At 61.2% G+C, this 14380-nt stretch overlaps 1 protein-coding gene across 4 annotated transcripts; it reads right to left on the reverse strand.

The window, feature by feature from the left end:
- Positions 1 to 987: 987 nt before the first annotated feature.
- PHOSPHO1 (phosphoethanolamine/phosphocholine phosphatase 1) lies at positions 988 to 9176 on the reverse strand. 4 transcript variants are annotated; one of them, XM_041426391.1, is made up of 4 exons: positions 5202 to 5322; positions 4920 to 4983; positions 4357 to 4425; positions 988 to 1968 (listed from the first exon to the last, which is right to left on the reverse strand). In XM_041426391.1, the coding sequence occupies exons 3-4, from the start codon at positions 4399 to 4401 to the stop codon at positions 1216 to 1218; spliced, it is 798 nt and encodes a 265-aa protein (XP_041282325.1). In that variant the 5' UTR covers positions 4402 to 4425; positions 4920 to 4983; positions 5202 to 5322; the 3' UTR covers positions 988 to 1215. The 4 variants fall into 4 exon arrangements, with proteins under 4 accessions (XP_041282325.1, XP_041282322.1, XP_041282324.1 ...); XM_041426388.1 differs by lacking the exons at positions 4920 to 4983; positions 5202 to 5322 and adding an exon at positions 9026 to 9176; XM_041426390.1 differs by lacking the exon at positions 4920 to 4983 and having other exon boundaries at positions 5233 to 5324.
- Positions 9177 to 14380: the final 5204 nt, after the last annotated feature.

Consider the following 14380-nt stretch of genomic DNA (forward strand, 5'->3'; position numbering starts at 1 on the left):
TCCCAGGGGGATCAGGAGCCCAGGGAGCAGGGATTTCCCAGCTGGAATTCCCAAGGGGATCGAGCCCAGGGAGCAGCGATTTCCCAGCTGGAATTCCCAGGGGGAAGGAGCCCAGGGAGCAGGGATTTCCCATCCAGAATTCCCAGCAGGACCAGGAGCCCAGGGAGCAGGGATTTCCCAGCCGGAATTCCCAGAGGGATCAGGAGCCCAGGGAGCAGGGATTTCCCAGCTGGAATTCCCAGTGGGATCAAGAGCCCAGGGAGCAGGGATTTCCCAGCCAGAATTCCCAGGGGGATCAGGAGCCCAGGGAGCAGGGATTTCCCAGCTGGAATTCCCAGTGGGATCAGGAGCTCAGGGAGCAGGGATTTCCCAGCTGGAATTCCCAGTGGGATCAAGAGCCCAGGGAGCAGGGATTTCCCAGCCAGAATTCCCAGGGGGATCAGGAGCCCAGGGAGCAGGGATTTCCCAGCTGGAATTCCCAAGGGGATCGAGCCCAGGGAGCAGCGATTTCCCAGCTGGAATTCCCAGGGGGATCGAGCCCAGGGAGCAGGGATTTCCCAGCCGGAATTCCCAGGGGGATCAGGAGCAGGGAAGGAGCCCAGGGAGCAGGGATTTCCCAGCCGGAATTCCCAGCGGGATCAGGAGCCCAGGGACCAGGGAGCAGGGATTTCCCAGCCGGAATTCCCAGGGGGATCAGGAGCAGGGAAGGAGCCCAGGGAGCAGGGATTTGCCATCCAGAATTCCCAGTGGGATCAGGAGCCCAGGGAGCAGGGATTTCCCATCCAGAATTCCCAGGGGGATCGAGCCCAGGAAGCAGGGATTTCCCAGCTGGAATTCCCAGCGGGATCAGGAGCCCAGGAGCAGGGATTTCCCAGCCGGAATTCCCAGCGGGATCAGGAGCAGGGAAGGAGCCCAGGGAGCAGGGATTTCCCAGCTGGAATTCCCAGCAGGATCAGGAGCAGGGAAGGAGCCCAGGGCCAGAGCAAGGACGTGCCCAGCCCGCGGGAAGCTGGCTGCTGCATTTTTGGGAATTCTCTTTCGAGATCAAAAGGAAAAGGAAGCAACAACTCCCCCAAACATCCCCGTCCGGTCCCAAAGGGCGCGGGGGCCGGCTGTGGCCGTGGCTCCGTGGCCGGGCAGGACCAGGGGCCTGCAGAAAATGCTTCCCTGGCCAGGAACGGGCTGGGAAAGGCAGGAGAACATCCCGGCAGGTGCTCAGCACTTCCTGCGGAGCAGCTCCTGCAGGTACCGCGCCACCTCCGCCGCCGACTCCCAGGGCACCACGGCGGCCGGGAAGGCCCCGGGCTGCTTCTCCTGGCTCTCCTGGATCAGCCTGTGCATGGGGTAGCCCTTCCTGGGGAAAGCCACGTCGGCCGCCCTCAGAGCCCCGGCGGGGCAGAAGTCGTTGGCGCCGTCCCCCACGTAGAAGACGCGCTGGAACTCCACGTCCTCGCGCGCCCGCTCGGCCAGGTACTCCGCCAGGATCTTCCTCTTGCACATGTTGGCCGGGCACCGCGGGCACTTGTGGCTGTGGTAGGGCCCCAGCGTGAGCACGCCGCGGCGGTCGAAGCCGGCCGGGTTGCTGAAGACCTTGCGGAAGAGCGAGCGCACGCCGGCCGCGCGCAGCTTGGCCTCGATGCCGAAGGTGTTGGCGTCGGAGATGAGCACCAGCTCGAAGAGCTCCTGCTGCTTGGAGAGGAGCTGGAAGAGCTCGGCCATGCCGGGGGACAGCGGGATGTTCTCGTAGACGGCCCTGAGCTCGGCGGGGCGCACGCCCTGCTCGCCCAGGAAGGCCAGCACGCGCCGCATGTGCTCGTTGTAGGAGCCGCCGCGCGGGCTCTGCCGCAGCGGCTCCGGCAGCGCCCGGCCCCGCGCCACCGAGTCGTCGCTGTTCTCGTCCACGATGGTCTCGTCGAAGTCGAACACCAGCAGGAAACGGGGAGGCCGCGGGCCGGCCGTGCCCACGCCCTGCGGGGGACGGACAGACGGACATGGGTTACCGGGTGTGGGACAGAGAGACAGGGTGTTATTGGGGTGTGGGACAGACAGACCCCGCTGTCACTGGGGTGTGGGACAGACAGACCCCGCTGTCACTGGGGTGTGGGACAGACAGACCCCGCTGTCACTGGGGTGTGGGACAGACAGACCCCGCTGTCACTGGGGTGTGGGACAGACAGACCCCGCTGTCACTGGGGTGTGGGACAGACAGACCCCGCTGTCACTGGGGTGTGGGACAGACAGACCCCGCTGTCACTGGGGTGTGGGACAGACAGACCCCGCTGTCACTGGGGTGTGGGACAGACAGACCCCGCTGTCACTGGGGTGTGGGACAGACAGACCCCGCTGTCACTGGGGTGTGGGACAGACAGACCCCGCTGTCACTGGGGTGTGGGACAGACAGACCCCGCTGTCACTGGGGTGTGGGACAGACAGACCCCGCTGTCACTGGGGTGTGGGACAGACAGACCCCGCTGTCACTGGGGTGTGGGACAGACAGACCCCGCTGTCACTGGGGTGTGGGACAGACAGACCCCGCTGTCACTGGGGTGTGGGACAGACAGACCCCGCTGTCACTGGGGTGTGGGACAGACAGACCCCGCTGTCACTGGGGTGTGGGACAGACAGACCCCGCTGTCACTGGGGTGTGGGACAGACAGACCCCGCTGTCACTGGGGTGTGGGACAGACAGACCCCGCTGTCACTGGGGTGTGGGACAGACAGACCCCGCTGTCACTGGGGTGTGGGACAGACAGACCCCGCTGTCACTGGGGTGTGGGACAGACAGACCCCGCTGTCACTGGGGTGTGGGACAGACAGACCCCGCTGTCACTGGGGTGTGGGACAGACAGACCCCGCTGTCACTGGGGTGTGGGACAGACAGACCCCGCTGTCACTGGGGTGTGGGACAGACAGACACAGTGTTATTGGGTGTGGGACAGAGAGAGCTGGGTGTTACTGGGGTGTGGGACAGACAGAGCTGGGTATTATTGGGGTGTGGGACAGACAGACTCCACTGTTATTGGGTGTGGGACAGACGGACACGGGTTACCGGGTGTGGGACAGAGAGACAGGGTGTTATTGGGTGTGGGACAGACAGACCCCGCTGTCACTGGGGTGTGGGACAGACAGACACGGTGTTATTGGGTGTGGGACAGATGGACATGGTGTTATTGGGTGTGGGACAGACAGACACGGTGTTATTGGGTGTGGGACAGACAGACACGGTGTTACTGGGTGTGGGACAGACAGACCCCGCTGTCACTGCGGTGTGGGACAGACAGACATGGTGTCACTGGGGTGTGGGACAGACAGACCCCGCTGTCACTGGGGTGTGGGACAGACAGACACGGTGTCACTGGGGTGTGGGACAGACAGACCCCGCTGTCACTGGGGTGTGGGACAGACAGACCCCGCTGTCACTGCGGTGTGGGACAGACAGACCCCGCTGTCACTGCGGTGTGGGACAGACAGACATGGTGTCACTGGGGTGTGGGACAGACAGACCCCGCTGTCACTGCGGTGTGGTGGCACCGGCCGTTCCCTGTCCCTGCCAGGGGGACAAACCCCGCTGGTCCCTCGTGGCCACCCGGGGCCGCCTGAGCCCGGGCTGGTCAGCCCAGCCGGGCCGGGAGGGGTTAATCCCCGGGCCGGGCCCCAAATCCTGCCCGTAACGGGATCGCGGCTAATCCGGGCCGGAGGTCGCCGTGCCGAGAGGGGACAGCGCGTCCTGGGATCAGGGAATTTCCGGCCTTGGGAAAGAGCTCCGGGATCAGCGAGGCAGCCTTGGAGCCGGCACACCTGGGCTGGGACAGGGGGACACTGGGGGACAGCCCAGCCTGGGGGGGACAGGGGGACACGGGGGGACAGCTCGGACATGGGGGGACAGCCCAGCCTGGGGGGGACAGGGGGACACTGGGGGGGACAGCCCAGCTGGGGGACAGCTGGAACAGGGGGGGACAGCCCAGCCTGCCCCTCCAGTGCCACCTCGGGGACAGTGGGGACAGCTGAGACAGGGGGGGACAGCCCCTCCAGTGCCACCTCAGGGACAGGGGGCACAGCCCAGGGGCTCAGGTGGGATTTTAGGGCACAGCTCCCCAGGGAATGCCCCGTTCCCAAGGCCCCGGGGATGCCCAGGTGGGATTTTGGGGTGTCCTGCAGGGCCGGGAGCTGGGCTGGACGATCCTGGGGGATCCCTCCCGGCTCAGGGCATTCCATGAACCCCAAATCCAGCCGGCCTGGCGCTCCCCCCGCTCCCCTCAGCCCTTCCCGGCCGCTCCAGGGTGGAATTCTGCATTTTGGGGACCCGACCCCCCCTGCCCGGGAAGGGGAGGTGGCAGAGGTGACAGTGGCACTGACCTTAAACAGGCATGGCAGCCCCATGCCCTGGCAGCACCTCCTCATGTTGGCACCATCCCCGGGCCAGGGCTGCGGAGCACAGAAAAGAGGGAATTCCGTGAATCCCGGGGCTTTTCCCGGGGTATTCCCGAGTTCCGGAGCTTCTGTTCCAGGGTGGGGGAACTGCAGGAGAGCAGAGCTCGTTTGAAGCCGCTGATCCCTCCTGATTCCCCGTGAGGGCAGCGAGGGAACGGCAAAAAAAAAAAAAAAAAAAAAAAAATAAAAACGGGAAGAACAAAACAGGGAAAAAAAAAAAAACAAAAAACAAAAAAAAACACAAAGCGGAATAGCAAAAACATGGGAATGCCAAAAAAAAAAAAAAAACCCAAAAAAAAAAAAAAAAAAAGGAAGAACAAAACAGGGAAAAAAAAAAAACAAAAAACAAAAAAAAACAAAAAGCGGAATAGCAAAAACATGGGAATGCCAAAAAAAAAAAACAAACCCAAAAAAAAAAAAAAAACAACAACCCGGGAGCAGCGGCCCTGCTCCAAACCCCCCACCCCGATTTTCCCCCGGGTAATTCCCTTGGGGGGTTCCTTTGGATGGAGAGGTTCCCCGGGAATGCCACCGAGGCGGAATTCTGCCGACCCCTGGTGGTCCACGGCGAGGGGAAACCTCCCTGAAATCCCCGCGCCGGCCGGAAAATCGAATAGCAAAAACCTGGGAATGCCAAAAAAAAACAAACCCGGGAGCAGCGGCCCTGCTCCAGACCTCCCACCCCGATTTTCTCCCGGGTAATTCCCTTGGGGGGTTCCTTTGGATGGAGAGGTTCCCCGGGAATGCCACCGAGGCGGAATTCTGCCGACCCCTGGTGGTCCACGGCGAGGGGAAACCTCCCTGAAATCCCCGCGCCGGCCGGAAAATCGGGAATTCCCGCTGGGAATTGCGGCCGGGCACCGCGAGCTCGGCTCAGGAAGATCCCAGGATTTGTCACCGGCAGCGGGAAGGTGATTTTGTGGGGGACTGGGCTGGATCGGAGCCCGGCTCCCGGTTATTTTGGGCACAAACACGATCCGTGACTCGGCTGCAATAAAAACCCGCGGCTGCGGCGGCACCCGGCGCACGGAAACGGAGCCCGGGGTGGAACCTGCGCTGGAAATGTTGGAAAAATCCCTTTTTTGTGAGGCCTGGAACCACACGCTGGGTGTTTCCAAAAGCCACCAGAACTCGAGGGTTTATTTACAGACAGAACCTGGAGCCAAACAACGCCACAGCCAGGCTGGGAGCGGCTCCCAAAGCGGGAGAGACGGGTGAAAAAAAAAGGGATTTAACAGGAAAGAGGAACTGGAATTTTGGTCACTGCTTGGTCGCTGCCAGCAGCGAGGAAATAATTTGGGATGAAGCCTCAGGGAGAGTCTGTGGTGCTGGGAGGCAGAGAAAGAGCCCTGGGGACAAGCGGGGACACCGGGGTGGGGACGGCGTGGCCACGGGGAGTGACACTGCCCCAAAAACTCCTCTGGGCCCGAGGGGCTGGGGTTTGCGGGGTGAGAAAAGTTCCGGGGGCAGAATTTGGGGTTTTGGGGCAGGCGAGGTCAGGCAGAGCCCCTGGGGCTCCCCGGAGCCTCCCACGGAGCCGCCGGTCCCGGAGATTTGTCCCGGACGGCAAAACCCGGGCCGGGCTGGGCCGGAGCCCCCCGGGCTCCTTTGGGCTCATCCCGAGGAGCCGCCGGGACCAGCCCGGATTTCAGCACCGTTCCCGCAGCAATTCCCCCCTCCCGGCTCTCCCCGCTGCTCCAAATCCCGGGAAAAGTCAACCCGAGCCCCCCCGTCCCGGTGTGCCCCCTCCCCGGGCACGGCAGAGCCCCCGGGACGGGATTTCTGGGGACAAGGCTGAGCCGGGGACCAGCGGGACGATCCCGGCCCCGTCTCCCGGCAGGAGCTCGGAGCATCCCGAGCTTCGGCTGCAGGAGCTGCTGCCCCAAAAACGAGCCCCAAAACGACCCCAAACCTGTCCCAAACCCGGCCCCAAAACGGCCCCAAACCCGCCCCAAAACCGGCCCCAAAACCGCCCCAAAACGACCCCAAACCCGCCCCAAAAACGGCCCCAAACCCGCCCCAAACCCGCGAGGAACGGGCTCAAAGCAGGCCCCAGAAGCGGAGGCAGCGTTTTTTGGGGATCGAGTCCCGGGCGGGTTATTTCGGGATTGAAATCCTCTGGGGGCTGGGGGGGCTCCTGGCATCCCAAAAACCCCAAAATCCTCGGCACACGGGGAAGGAAATCCCACCCCAAGAAAGCAGAGCTCGGCCAGCGCGGGGGCTGCAATTCCCAGCTCCAGCCTGATCCCGCTGCCACGGGAGGGAAAAAATAATTTAGGAAATCTGCAGGACCTGAATTAACGCTCGGACACAGCCAGGCGGCCCCTGGGGGCAGCGGGAAGGGAAATCCCGGCCGGAGAAGGTCCCTAATTTTGGTCCGGGATAGGGAATAGGGAATGGAAATCCCGGCCGGAGAAAATCCCGAATTTTGGTCCGGGATAGGGAATAGGGAATAGGGAATGGAAATCCCGGCCGGAGAAAATCCCGAATTTTGGTGCGGGATGGGGCAGCGGGAATGGAAATCCCGGCCGGAGAAAATCCCGAATTTTGGTCCGGGATAGGGAATAGGGAATGGAAATCCTGGCCGGAGAAAATCCCGAATTTTGGTCCGGGATAGGGAATAGGGAATGGAAATCCCGGCCGGAGAAAATCCCGAATTTTGGTCCGGGATAGGGAATAGGGAATAGGGAATGGAAATCCCGGCCGGAGAAAATCCCGAATTTTGGTGCGGGATGGGGCAGCGGGAATGGAAATCCCGGCCGGAGAAAATCCCGAATTTTGGTGCGGGATGGGAAATCCCGGCGGGAGCGGATCCCAGATTTTGGTCCGGGATAGGGAAGGGGGAATGGAAATCCCGGTGGGAGCGCATCCCAGATTTTGGTGCGGGATGGGGCAGCGGGAATGGAAATCCCGGCCGGAGAAAATCCCGAATTTTGGTCCGGGATAGGGAATAGGGAATGGAAATCCCGGCCGGAGAAAATCCCGAATTTTGGTCCGGGATAGGGAATAGGGAATGGAAACCCTGGCCGGAGAAAATCCCGAATTTTGGTGCGGGGTGGGGCAGCCGCGAGCCCCTTCCCGCAAATAAAAGGGGCTCCCTTGGGAAGCGAAGCAGCCGCGTTTCCCCCCCAAAAAAAGCGCAGCCGGAGGGACGGGAAATAAACGGGATAATCGCTCGGGAATAAAAATTTCGACTCCCCGAGTTTGGGAAAACGCCTGGGAAATGCCGGGAATCGTTTCCCGGCGCGGTTTGTGGCCCGGCTTTCGGGGTTTTGGGGATCTCTGTCCCCAGAGCCGAGGGAGGAGCGGCCGGAGCCGCCCGCGGGTTCCCCGAAATCGGCCCCGCCGCGCTCGGTCCCGCCCCGGCACCGGGGAGGAGCGGCCGCGGGGAGCCGGCACCGGGACCCGCTCCCGGAGCCGGGAGGTGCAGGGATACCGGGACCGGGACCCGCTCCCGGAGCCGGGAAGTGCCGGGATACCGGGAGCCGGGACCGGGACCCGCTCCCGGAGCCGGGAAGTGCCGGGATACCGGGAGCCGGCACCGGGACCCGCTCCCGGAGCCGGGATACCGGGAGCATTCCCGGGACAGCGGCGCGCTGCCCCCGGCGCTCTCTGCCCGTGCCCGCTCTGGAGGTTTTTAACCCCAAAGCTGATTTTGGTGCGTGGGATATTCGGGTTTTTTTAACGAACTCGAACGCAACTTCTGCCCTCGAGCGAATTCCAGCTCCGGGGCAGAATTCCCGGGAAACCGAGCGGGGCGAACCCCGCTGCCCCAAAAGCCGCGAGGGGAGAACCGGGAGCGGGACACGATCCCGGTTCCAGCCGCCGCTGGAACTGAACCCGCCCCGCCGCGAAGCCCGGCTCCGAAAGAGGAGGAAATGCGGGAATTAACGGGAACCCCCGGGAAGGAGCGCCCCGAGCGGGTCCCGCCAGCCCCGGGTCCCCTCGTCCCCGCCCGGGCTCCGCTTTCCCCCCGAATTCCCGGGCACGGGCACGGGCAGAGCCCTCCGGGTCGCCTCGGGTGACGGGGCTGCTCCGGCTCTTCCCGGTGTTTGTTTTTCCTGCCGGGAATCCGCGGCGTTACCGCAGCCCCGGGCTCGGCCCCGGAACGCGGCGGTTCGGGGGATCCAGCCCCGGATCCCGGATCCCGCCGCGGACGTGGCCTCTCGCCCGGTGCCACCGGGCCGGCAGCGGCTCCGGTACCGGCACAGCCCCTTCCCGAGCTCCGCGGCTCCTCCCGGTACCGGCGGGGCTGAATCGCGGCCGCTCCGGTCCCGGTGGCACTTCCCGGTACCGGCAGGGTCCAACGGGGTGGGGACCGCCCCGGTACCGGCAGGGTCCAACCGAATCAGGACCCCCCCTGTACCGGCAGGAGCTGCCCCGGTACCGGCAGGGTCCAACAGTATCGGTACCCCCCGGTACCGGCACCATCCGCTCGGCTCCCGGCAGGATCCCGCCGGGTGGAGACCCCCGGTACCGGCACCATCCGATCCCGGCAGGGTCCAGCCGGGGGGAAACCCGCCGGTACCGGCAGCAGCCGTTGCGGATCCGGCATCTCCCGGTACCGCCGCGGTGCCGCCTCTCGCCTCCTTACCGGGTCGGAACCTGCGGGGAGCGCCCGGTCCGGCCCGGTGCCGGAGAGTGCGGGGGCAGCCCGGGCTCGGGGCCGCTCCGGGGCCGCTCCGGGGCCGCTCCGGGGCCGGTGCCGCCGCCGGCGCTGCCGCGAGCGCGGCCCCTTTAAAGCGACGCCACCGGGGCCGCGCGGAGCCGCCGCAGTGCTCCGACGTCATCGCCCGCACAGCCAATAGCGGCGCAGCTTCCCCGCCGCGGAGGGGCGGGGTCAGAACAGACCACGCCTCTTTTCCGAGGGGAGGGGGGAGCTCCCGCGCGGGTCCCGCCGCCCCCGCCCCGCTGCCAAAAGTTCCCAAATCGGGAAAAACCAACCCAAGGCCGGGCTCCCCCCGCCCCCGGTGACCGCTCCGGGCTTGTGTAACCGGAGCCGTCCGGGGGGGGAGGCTCTGCCCCCGGAGCCGAGCGAGAAAAACGCCCGAATTGTCCCCAAAATGCGGGCGGGGCGGCGCGGCCGCGGCGGGCGGGGTGCCCGCGCTAATTTTGGGAGCCGGGCCGGGAATTGCAGGGTGGCAGCGCCGCCGGCTCCGCGCCCCGCCCGGGCCCCGCCGCTATCGCGGGCCCGCAGGAGCCGCCGGGATAAAAATACCGGGCAGCGCCCCGGGGCCACCGGGGACAGGCGGGCTCGGGGCTTTTCGCTGCTTTTTAATTAAATTTTAATTGTAAAGGCTGCAGGGACGGCAAGGCCGGGAGGAGCGGCGGGGGTCCCGCTGCCCGAGCCCGAACGTCGGGATTTTGCTCGTTTGGGGGAAAATTGCGGCGCGGAGCAGAGCCCGGAGCGCTCCGGGGACCTGCCCTGGGGACCGTGCCCCGCCGGCCCCTCTGGGAATGCTGCAGGGAATGCTGCAGGGAATTCTGGCAGGGAATGCTGTGAGGGAATCGTGTGAGGGAATCGTGTCAGGGAGTTCTGTCAGGGAATGCTGCAGGGAATTCTGTCAGGGAATGCTGCAGGGAATTCTGCAGGGAATTCTGTGAGGGAATTCTGGCAGGGAATTCTGTTAGGGAGTTCTGTCAGGGAATGCTGTCAGGGAATGCTGTGAGGGAATGCTGCAGGGAATGCTGCAGGGAATTCCGGCAGGGAATTCTGTGAGGGAATTCTGCAGGGAATTCTGGCAGGGAATCCTGTGAAGGAATCCTGTCAGGGAATTCTGTTAGGGAGTTCTGTCAGGGAATTCTGTCAGGGAATTCTGTCAGGGAATGCTGCAGGGAATTGTGTTAGGGAGTTCTGTCAGGGAATGCTCTGTCAGGGAATTCTGTTAGGGAGTTCTGTCAGGGAATGCTGCAGGGAATTCTGGCAGGGAATGCTGCAGGGAATCGTGTGAGGGAATCGTGTGAAGGAATCCTGTCAGGGAATCCTGTCAGGGAATTCTTTTAGGGAATTCTTTTATCCCCTCCTCAGCCTCTCCCGGGACATTTCCCCCTCTGGAGCCGCTCCGAGCGGGAGAATCCATCTTTTAGGGAATTCTGTCAGGGAATCCTGTCAGGGAATTCTTTTAGGGAATTCTTTTTTCCCCTCCTCAGCCTGGGACTCTCCGCCTCTCCCGGGACATTTCCCCCTCTGGAGCCGCTCCGAGCGGGAGAATCCAGAGGGGGAATTCCCCAGGGACTGCTGCCCCTTCCCACCGGGACCCAGCGGGGCAAAGACCACACCGGGATCACCCGGACCATCCCGGGCTCATCCCGAGCTCATCCCGGACCCATCCCGTGCTCATCCCGGACCCATCCCGTGCTCATCCCGGATCATCCTGTGCTTATCCCGGGCTCATCCCGGACCCATCCCGGACCATCCCGGGCTCATCCCGGACCCATCCCGGACCCATCCCGAGCTCATCCCGGGCCATCCCGGGCCATGGCAGCCCCGGGCTTTGGCACGGACGCTCCCGGTGATTTTCCACTGCGGAGCAGCCGAGGACAGAGCCCGGGGCGGGCGCTCCTGGCGGCCCCGGGAGCCTTTCCCAGCCCCTGGAATCCCGCAGGAGCCGGGCCAGCCCCGAGCGGCCCCGGGAGCCTTTCCCAGCCCCTGGAATCCCGCAGGAGCCGGGCCAGCCCCGCCGGCTCCAGGTTTGTCCCGGATTTTGGGATTGCGGCAGCTCCGCCGCCCTCTCCCGGCTCCGCCTCCCCAAAATGCGGCTCGGGGTAAATCCCAAACTCCCGGGTTAAATCCCAAACTCTGGGTTTAAATCCCAAAGCCTCAGGTTAAATCCCAAACCCTCGGGGTAAATCCCAAACTCTCGGTTAAATCCCAGACTCCCGTGGTAAATCCCAAACTCCCGGGTCAAATCCCAAACTCTCGGTCAAATCCCAAACTCTTGGTTAAATCCCAAAGTCCCGGGGTAAATCCCAAACTCCCGGGGTAAATCCCAAACTCCCAGTTAAATCCCAAACTCCCGGGGTAAATCCCAAAGTCCCGGGGTAAATCCCAAACTCCCGGGTAAATCCCAAACTCCCGGGGTAAATCCCAAACTCCCGGGGTAAATCCCAGACTCCCGGGGTAAATCCCAAACTCCCGGGGTAAATCCCAAACTCTCAGTTAAATCCCAAACTCCCGGGGTAAATCCCAAAGCCTCAGGAAGGAATTCCCAGGAAAAGCACGCAGCTCCGGGGGCGCCGAGCCTGGGTTCCACCGAGGAATAAAATGGGAAAAAGGCAAAATAAATGGGGACAAACAAGGGAAAGTAAAGTGGGAAAATGAAGCAAAATAAGACAGGGGAAAAAGCAAAATGAGATGGGGAAACAAAGGGGGAAAGCAGCAAAATAAAATAGGAAAAGAAAGCAAAATGAAACGGGGAAATAAAGCAGAAGTGACAGGTGCAGAAAGGACAAACCCCTTGGAATTTCCCATCCCTGTGGAATTCTGTGGGTGCAGCAAAAATGGAAATCGAAGGTTTTAAGAAACCACAACAAATCCCAGCCTTGAATTTCCTGCTTTTAAACCAAATTTCCCCATTTTCCTGGGTTTTTTTTTTCCTTTGGAAATGATCCCACCCTGCCCTCCCAGCATCTCACACCACGGCCAGACCGGGAAGAGGGGTTGGAATTTTTAATCTTCTTCCACAGAAAGGAAGTTCATAAATTCTCAGAATGATCCGATACAGAGCGGAGCTGAAGAGCAGGAAAAAAAAAAACCCCAAAAACCATCCCAGATTCTGGAATTCTTGGAAGAGCAGCCTGGAATGCTGGGGGATTTTTTGAGGAGGAAAAACGGCTTTGAAAAACCTGGAACGCAAATTATTGGTGGCTGATTCTGGGGTTTTTCAGCATTTAAAAATCGGATTATCCCGGATTATCCTGAGCAGGAAATTGTGGCACCACTGCAGGCTGCAGGGGGGAACGCAGAGAATTCCAGGGAATTGCAACAGTTGGGAAATCAGGATTGGAATTTTTTCCTGCCAGAGGGGAAGAGGGGGATTTAAATATTCTGGAGGAAATGGTTAAAAAAACGTCATTTCTTTCATCAGGAAGGGCTTCCAGCTCAGCCAAAAACGAGGGGTTTGGGCCCAAAACGACCCTGAAATTTCCAAAGTTGTGGAAAACCCAACTCTGGGATTAGGAAAAGGCTGGGAAAACATCCAGGGAGGAGCAAATTCCAGAGGTTTTCCCAAGGCAGCTTTGTCCTGGGGGAGAATTCTGCCTTTTCTGGCTGAAAGTGAATCCCAAAATCCACGAGCAGGGCAGAGCTCCCCGTGGGGTCTCCGGGTTGGAGTTTGGTGGGATTGGGGTGGGAAAAGCAGCACAAAGAGGAGGAATTCCCAGGAATTCCCAGGAATTTGGGATTTTCTGGGCACTGCTCTGGCAGGGGGAGTGAATTCCTGGATCCGGGAGGGGGGGGAAATCCAACCTGAGGGGTCCCAAGGGATCCCAGCCCCTGGAATGGGGCAATTTCCAGGGGAACGGCTCCAGCTCCCCATCCTGGAGCTGAGTTTGCCCAAAATCCCCAAATCTGGCCCTAAAAACCATCCTGGATTCCTGGGATGGAGCTGCCCGGGAACGTCCAGGGCTGTGGGACAGCTTCAGCCCAAAATCTCCCAAAAAACAGGCAGGAGCTCCTGGGAATTCTGGGAATTCCCTGTCCCTGATCCTCCCCTTGGAATTCCCAAATTCCCTGATCCCACTGCATTCCCCTATCAGGAATTCCTGGAATTCCCTGATCCCACTGCATTCCCCTCAGGAATTCCGAATTCCTGGATCCAGGGGGGGAAAATCCAACCTGAGGGGTCCCAAGGGATCCCAGCCCCTGGAATGGGGCAATTTCCAGGGGAACGGCTCCAGCTCCCCATCCTGGAGCTGGGTTTGCCCAAAATCCCCAAATCTGGCCCTAAAAACCATCCAGGATTCCTGGGATGGAGCTGCCCGGGAACGTCCAGGGCTGTGGGACAGCTTCAGCCCAAAATCTCCCAAAAAACAGGCAGGAGCTCCTGGGAATTCCCTGTCCCTGATCCTCCCCTTGGAATTCCCAAATTCCCTGATCCCACTGCATTCCCCTATCAGGAATTCCTGGAATTCCCTGATCCCACTGCATTCCCCTCTCAGGAATTCCTGAATTCCCTGATCCCACTGCATTCCCCTCTCAGGAATTCCCAAATTTCCTAATCCCTCTGCATTCCCCTCACAGGAATTTCAGGAATTCCCTGCTCCCTCTGTATTCCCCTCTCAGGAATTCCAGGAATTCCCTGCTCCCTCTGCATTCCCCTCAGGAATTCCCAAATTCCCTGCTTCCACTGCATTACCCTCTCAGGAATTCCAGGAATTCCCTGCTCCCACTGCATTCCCCTCTCAGGAATTCCCGAATTCCCTGCTCCCACTGCATTCCCTGCTCCCAGGAATTCCTGAATTTCCTGCTCCCACTGCATTCCCCTCTCAGGAATTCCAGGAATTCCAGAGCAGCCCCGGATTTATCCCTAAACTCAGCGATCCCAGGAAAAGCCACCGAATTCCCGCCTGACTCGGGTCCGTCACCTCCCCCTGCTGGCACATCCTGCTTTTTCCCGGACTTCCCATTCCCAAATTCCCCCAATTTGCAGGACAAAATCTCCCTCCCGATAAAATTCCATCCCTTCCTGGATCCACATCCAGCAGGAATATCTGACCCCGACGGCTGAAGAGAAACCGGGAAAAGGGAAATGAAAAATTTTAAAAAAAGAACAAAAATAACCCAAAAAATCCCTAAAAAATAAATTAAACGCAGAAATCGCCGCTGGTTTGGGGGTGACTTTTCCAGAAACCTCTGGGTTTGTTTTTTTTTTCCCTCTCTTCTCCGAAGCACCTTGTAGTCGTGGGGTTGGGGAATTTGGGAAAAGCATTTTTGAGGAATCACATTGGG

This window comes from Onychostruthus taczanowskii, unplaced genomic scaffold (assembly GCF_017590055.1).
Source record: "Onychostruthus taczanowskii isolate IOZ18803 unplaced genomic scaffold, ASM1759005v1 scaffold91, whole genome shotgun sequence".
Classification (NCBI taxonomy): Eukaryota; Metazoa; Chordata; class Aves; order Passeriformes; family Passeridae; genus Onychostruthus; species Onychostruthus taczanowskii.

Bases quoted from the DNA above. Each gene is read 5' to 3' on its own strand.
- PHOSPHO1 (XM_041426388.1), bottom strand. From the start codon at position 4,401: ATGAGGAGGTGCTGCCAGGGCATGGGGCTGCCATGCCTGTTTAAG. The intron at 1,969-4,356 runs GTCAGTGCCACT...CGTCCCCCGCAG, and splicing joins GGCTGCCATGCCTGTTTAAG to GGCGTGGGCACGGCCGGCCC.